Source organism: Gracilinanus agilis, chromosome 1, assembly GCF_016433145.1.
Source record: "Gracilinanus agilis isolate LMUSP501 chromosome 1, AgileGrace, whole genome shotgun sequence".
NCBI lineage: Eukaryota > Metazoa > Chordata > Mammalia > Didelphimorphia > Didelphidae > Gracilinanus > Gracilinanus agilis.
Genome location: NC_058130.1, coordinates 60,589,471 through 60,596,491, shown reverse-complemented (window position 1 = coordinate 60,596,491; position 7,021 = coordinate 60,589,471). Strand labels below are relative to the sequence as shown.

At 43.7% G+C, this 7,021-nt stretch overlaps 1 protein-coding gene across 1 annotated transcript in view; it reads left to right on the top strand.

The window, feature by feature from the left end:
* Positions 1-589: 589 nt before the first annotated feature.
* The window catches only part of CFAP100 (cilia and flagella associated protein 100), a 32,957-nt gene continuing 26,525 nt past the window's right edge, over positions 590-7,021 (top strand). Inside the window, exons 1-3 of the mRNA XM_044656872.1 lie at positions 590-720; positions 2,324-2,487; positions 5,783-5,863. Coding sequence (XP_044512807.1) covers positions 601-720; positions 2,324-2,487; positions 5,783-5,863 — 365 coding nt within the window. The 5' untranslated portion in view covers positions 590-600. The remainder of the gene's footprint in view (positions 721-2,323; positions 2,488-5,782; positions 5,864-7,021) is intronic.

Sequence of the window (7,021 nt, the reverse complement as noted above, 5' to 3'; positions counted from 1 at the left end):
CTTTCCCCTTTTTTTATTATCTCTTTGGGATACAGACTCAGAAGTAGCATTACCAGATCAAAGGCTATGCCGAGTTTTATAGCCCTTTAGCATAGTTCCAAATTGACCTCCAGAATGATTGGATCAGTTCACACTCCACCAACTGCATTAGTGTCCCAATTTGAACAATCCTCTTTTTTTTAAAACCCTTACCTTCCATCTTAGAATCAGTACTGTGTATTGGTTCTAAGGCAGAAGAGTGATAAAGGCTAGGCAATGGGGGTTAAGTGACTTGCCCAGGGTCACACAGCTAGGAAGTGTGTGAGTCCAGATTTGAACCCAGGACCTCCCATCTCTAGACCTCTAGACTCTCGATCCACTGAGCTATCCAGCTGCCCCCTGAACAATCCTCTTTTGAAAAAGAAGGAAGCTGGGACAGCTAAGTGGCTCAGTGGATTGAGAGCCTGGTCTAGGGCAAATCACTTAATCCCAGTTGCCTACTTTTCTGCCTTGGAATTGATACTTAGTATTGATTCTAAGATGTAAACATTTTTTTTAAATAGACAAAGAGAAGGCAGTGGATGTCCTCAAGGAGCCTCGACTTGCCCGAGGTCAGGTGGCATGTTGTTTCTCCCGTCATATCGCCCTAATTTGTGTCCTCCTGTCGTTGCAGATAAGCAAGCTGAGAGAGACAACCTGGCCACCTACATCGAACAGAAGCGGCAAATGTTTCTGATCCAGGTACCAGCCTGTGGACTGAGTCCCCAGAATGGATAAGCCAATTCCCTTAACCCAAATTCCCAATGTGGCCCTGCTAAATCGGGGACCTTTAAAGTGTCCCTGATGCTCTCAAAGGGACAAGTGGGATGGGTTAAGGAGCCTGGACCCTGGTGGTCTCTTCGATGGGTAACTGGGCTTAAGACAAGGAACAGGGAAAGAAGATTGGGACATGGAAGGTGGGGGAACAAGGGAGGAGAACGGGAAGGGGAGGGCGTGATCTGGGCCACTCTTATGGCAACTGAAGTTTTCACCCACAACTATAAAAGACAAATTTTCTTTTTCTTCTTCTCATTTTGTTTTCCCTCTTGGCCTAGGCACTTCCCCTTCACTCCTTGCTCCTTCCTTTTTCCCTCTTCTTCTCCTCTTTGCCCTCTCCTTCACCATCTATTCTCCCTCCCCCTCCCCTTATTTACTTATGTCAAAGCCCCAAGATCTCTGAAATATCTACTCTAGAGAAGACAAAAGGGCTCTGAAGCCACTGTAAAGGATCCAGCTGTCTCTGCTACCTTGTGACAGAATTAGAGCTTCTGGTGTTTCTGGGCCTTGGGTGAGCCTTAGGCTACATGGGGCCATAGGCCAGCACTCAAATTCTCCCAGGAAGCACCCAAATAATGGGGAAAAGAGAGGAGACATGCCAGAAAAGACACCCAGGAACCCCACAACTGCATAGAGGACATGTTCTATGTCCTACTTTTTCCTTCTTTGCCTCCTATGAGTCAGATCATATCATGAACCTTGATTCCAATATCAGTAATGACCCCCATAATACCCACCTGCTTTCATGTGCTGGATACCAACATGAGAAAGAGGTTGGGCATCTCCCCAGGGATGCCATTCACAGCTGCTAACTTTCTGCCCCAACAGCTCTGCTGCCCTGACTTCTTTGTGAGGCTAAAAGGAATCCTCCTCTTCCAAGGGCCATTTTGGTGGGGGAAGGGCAACCCAATATTTTTGAGTAACCTTAGAAGGGACTGGCTACTGCTGAAAGGGCATGGGTAGCCATCCTCTGTTCCTCTACCCCTATTACACTGGATAATGCCATTTGGATTCTGGTCTGAGAATACAAAGACAAAAATCAAATAGTGTTTGCCCTCAAAGAGCTCATGGGGGAGATAATAAAAGAATATACAAAATAAATACAGGATAATTTGGGGGCAGTGGGAGATCCCGTAGAAGCAGGAAGAAGCAGGAACCAGGAGAGAATTTTGTAGAAAGTGGTGCTATAGCTGAGTTCTGAAGGAAAGTGGAGGATTTTAAGAAGTGAGAATAAGGAGAGGGTGCCTTCCAAGCCCAGGGGTTGGCCTTTGAAACACAGAGATGGCAGGTGGCATGTGGTGGGGGAAGAACATATATTCCTCAATGGCCCTGCCTTCTTTTCTATATTCATAATTTCTCCCCACTCTTCTTTCTTTCTGTTTTTATACCTTTAACCTTCTTTCTCCATCATGCCCCCTTTCCCACAATGTCCAAGGTGGACCCTTTGTATGTTGCTGAGGCCAAGACTGGGAAGACGAGAGTGAACGCTTAGAACTCTGTCCTCAAAGTGTGGTTTGTTGGTCCTTAGTATGCCCTGGATATGAAGAAAGAGGAGATTCTGAGACTGGAAATGTTGGCCACTAAAGAAGAGATGAAGCTGGAGAAGGCAGAAAAATTCCTAGAGAAGGATGCGACTCTGTTTGATGAGTTCCTGAAGGAGAACGATAGGAACTCCGTGCAGGCCATGAGAACGTAAACCAAGGGGGGAAGGTGCAACCATGGGGGCAAGGCCCATGAGGACAGAGGAGGGGCGGCAAACAGGTGTCACTGGGGCAAGATGTCAGCCCCTATCTTAACCCTTTCTAGGTCCAGTGTTAACCCTCAGGAATTGAGAATCAAAAACTAGAATCTGGCCTAGAGGCTGAGTCACAGAAACCCACAAAGAGAAAACCTCCATTCATTATTGTAGAGAGAAGGAAAATAGGAAGAATCTGGCCTCCCATTCCATCTAATGATCTCGGGCCAAGAAAAGTATTCTCTTTGCAGGGCAGAGGAGGGCTACATACCATAAGCCCCTCAGCTTTAATGCTGCAATGAAATGGGGCCATGCTTTTAGATCTTGGCTCTTCCCATAAGCACCAGGCCAAGCCTTAAACTTAAGTCTGGACCTTAATCTAACTCTAAGCTAACCCTAGACCCAAACACTGAATAAAAGACTAATTGGGGCCCTGACCCTAAAGCCACAATCCCTTCTATTCCCATTGCTAAAAACCCATATGTTATCTTTAACACTAAATCCTGATTAAAACTCAAACTCTGATGCCAAATTCTACCTGTAGTTAGCCCTAAAACTTTAATTTGAATTTTAGTTTTAGCTTGACAGCTGCACAAATCCATGCCAGAGGTCACTATTTATCCTTGGTACTTATAGCCATTGTCCCAGAGGAAGGCTCCTCAGAGCTAGCCACATGGGTTGGCTTGCTGATAGCCCCTGTTCCCTTCTTAATCCCAGAGGGCAACGGGAACTTGAAAGGTCATCTCGTTAATGCTCCTGCCTTCAAGCACTAAGCTTAAAGGCTGGCTCTAGGAAGGGTAGCCTTTATTTGTCCCTTCCATACCAACTCCCACCCAGGCAAAAGTCAAGAGACAACATGAATTGGAAGATAACTCATTCCCTGCCCCTTGCGTATCATGTTTGATTCCCGTCCTACCATTTTACAAAGACCAAGATCACGTTCTCTTCATTCTCCAAACTATGGCTTCCTCCTGTTCCCAACAAGGCCTGACTGGTTCAGAATCCGTATCTCCACGGGGCCGTTAGTTTTGCCCACATTCATCTAACCCATGAAGGGTAGGACATGGACCTTTAAGACTCATCAAGACCCACCTAGCCAGTCCCCCGAGCCTTCCTCCCCACAGTCGTTTCTGCTAGCAGGTGAATTTTCCTAGTATTTCATAGATAGTCAACAGCTTGGGTTTAGCCAGCACTTATTCTGTACTCGGCCTTGGGTTAGGTTCTGCTGTGGGATCTAAGACCCCGATAGTGGTGGAGAGAGGCGGGCAGGAATGAGCAAGGCCCTGTGACAAGGACAATGAGGAATTAGGCCTGGCTGAAGTGGAAGGGATGCGTTGGGGAAGAGTCCGATTTGAAGCTAGACCATAGAAGTCCTTAAATAACAGGAAGGAAAGTTTGGACTTGGCATGGCGGTCAACTTCCACCGCTTTTACATTTTGAAGTTATCAATGGGGAACGCTGGCTGTCCGTCAGTTATCACTTCAACCACAACAATGTGACTCGTCCATTTAGTTATCTGAACAGGTTTCCTCCCCGATACTCAAATGCATATGGTAACCTCAAATATTGGTCATCATTGGAAATACACTGCTGACCCCTCGTGCCCACCATGTGCTCCATTGACCATTGGTTACTCAAAAATTTAATTTCTCAGACATTGCATCATTTTAAAATGTACCTTGCTTGGAAAACATTGGGGTACCCTCAAAATATGAAAAGACCTGCAGAAAAGAAGGCCTGCAACCCACTTGGTAGATCTTTTGTATAGAACCCATGGAAGAACGTGGATGAGAAGTGGACAGGATGAGAAGGCAGAAATGTGTTGAGCTCTGAATGGATGAAGTACTCAAACCAGATCCATTGATGGAGCATGGAAAGATACTACCCAGTCCAGCCTCTTCATTTAATAGATAAGGAAACTGAGGCAGACCCAGAGAATGTAGGGGACTTAGAATCTCAGTGTCATCATTCTAGAAATGGAAGGGACTTTCAGTGCCATCTAGTCCAACCCACTCATTTTACAGATGAGGAAACTGAGGCATAGAGTCTAAGTGACTTGCCCAGGGTCACTTGGGGTTGATTTGCACCTTCTCTTAGCTCTCAGACTTGTTCTAATAAGAGGGATTCTGGTTTAATAGAAAGAACACTGGACTTGGAGTCAAGAAACATTGTTTTCTGATCCTTACTGTGGGCAAGTGTCTTTGACCTTAGTGGGTTTCCATTTATCAATCAGGATGGTTGTGAGAGAAGCATTTTGTGAACCTTATGGTACTATGGAAATGAGTAGTTATTCATTATAATGAGTTACAAGCTGTATGGGACAGAGAGATGCCTGCATGAACCATCTAATCAAGTATTTCTATGTGCCCACTACATGCAGAGCCATGGGGGGATGCAAAGATGAATGAGGAACAATTCTTGCCCTCAAGGAGCTTTCAAATCAGTAGGCAATTCATAGAATCAAAGACCTAGAAGGTCCCTTAGAAATCATCTAAAACAAACATGGTGTCAAACTCAAACAGAAAATGGTCCCTGCTGCCACCTTGGAAAACAACAAAATAACATTATCTGCATTGTATTGTATTTTTTTAAATGTTATCAAACATTTCCCAAAGATATTTTAATCTGGTTCAGGGCAGCTTGTGCCCAAGCTTCCAGAGTTTGACATCTCTGAACCCCTTTATTCTAGAGATGAGGACCCTGAGGCCCACATAGGAGAAATTACTTGTCCAAGATGCAGGTAGTAGATAGCAGGAAGAAGAAAAAATACACATACTTTAAATAAAGGTTATAAATTAGTGCTAAATTGGCATTTAACTAATGCTATGGGAGTCTAGAGGAGGGATAGCCACTGTGGTCTGGGACTGTCAAGGAAAACTTCCTGGTGGAGGCAGATCTAGAGCTGGAATTGGATAGGTAAATAGGATTTCACTTGGTAGAAGGGAAAAATAAAAAAAAAAATAGAAACCTGTTCAACCTAGTCAGGAGACATGGAAACGGACCTGTTGACCTCTCTATGGATTTTCAGTTTTCCATAGTCCAAAATTTGGCACTCTTTATTTGCTCTGATACAAGAGAAACAAGATTGAAGACTATTCCCTACTATTTCCAGGCATTTAGGTTGAACTATTCCCCCAAGGGAACTTAGTCTTTAATTTGGGCTAGGTCTACTGCTGGTGAGATTAGCTGACTAGCTGGAGATCTGGCTACTACTTGTAACAAATCTTTCTCTTCTTTTTTCTTTTTTTGTAGAGCTGAGAAGGAGGCTAAAGCAAAGATGGAGAAGATCATTGAAATTCGAGATATCACAGCACAAATCTTAATGATTAAAAGGTGACAGTTCTTCCACTTCTCCTCCAAAAAAAAAAAAGGTCATCCAACATGTTAGGAGAAAAACTTCTTTGTTAATCTCAGGATCATGGAATTGTAAAACCTTAGTCTAATACAGTGGAAAGAGTCCTGGATTTCTAATCGGAAGTCCTGAGTTCAAATCCTATGTCTTTGAGCAAGTCCCTTAAGTTCTCCGGGTCTCATTTTTTCCCTTTGTAGACTGAGGGAGTTGGACTAGATGACATCGAGGGTTCCTAGATTTATGTTCCCACTATGCTTCATTTTACAGAGAAATTAAGGGACTTGTCTAAGGTCACAGAAAGTAGTAAATAGTGGATCAGAGATTTCAGTCCAGGTCCTTTAACTCTAAAATGCATTGTTTTCACCAACTCTATCATACCTTTTCTCCCCACTACAGTCCAAACTTCCTAAAACACCATGCCCCTGCTCTGGTGCCTTCGAGGGATCACAACCCAGTGAAGTAGTCAGAGCACAGCCACTTATCCCCATTTGACAGATGGGGAAATTGAGGCCTGAGTGGTGTCATGACTTAACTATGGTCACACAGCAAGGTAGCAGAGAAGCTAGGACCAGACCATCTATCACATGAAATAATGCATGAAAAACTTTTCAGACCTTAAAGCTTAAGCCTTAAACTTTATAGCTAAAAGCTGCAAACCTTAAAACTTTATAAATGCTAGCTATTATTATTATCACTAATATTATTAATCATCATTGTCAGTTAATCAACCTAGTATCATCCTAAAATTTTGGTCAATAAAGAAAAACATTGTGAAGCTCCCCTAGTTTTTTAAAAGGCATTTTCCAAGTAGCATCCTGTGGTCTTACTAGGATGCGGGTCTGAGTCAAAAGACCACAGTTCTGATCCCAGATCTACCACTTCTGAGTTATGTGGCCCTGTCCCTTGGTTTCTTCAGCTGTACAATGAAAATACCATTGCTTGTGTTATCTCATTCATGGGACTGTTCTAAGCAAAAATGTTTTGTAAAACTTTAAATGATATGGAAATATCTATTGGTCTCATCATGAACATTCCCATAGTCCCCTCTAAAAATGCAACTGTTCCTGGGGAGAGTCATACCAGAATGGCAAAGAAGGCTAAAGAGGAGAAGCCAAAGAGGGCAAAATCTTGATGTGTGC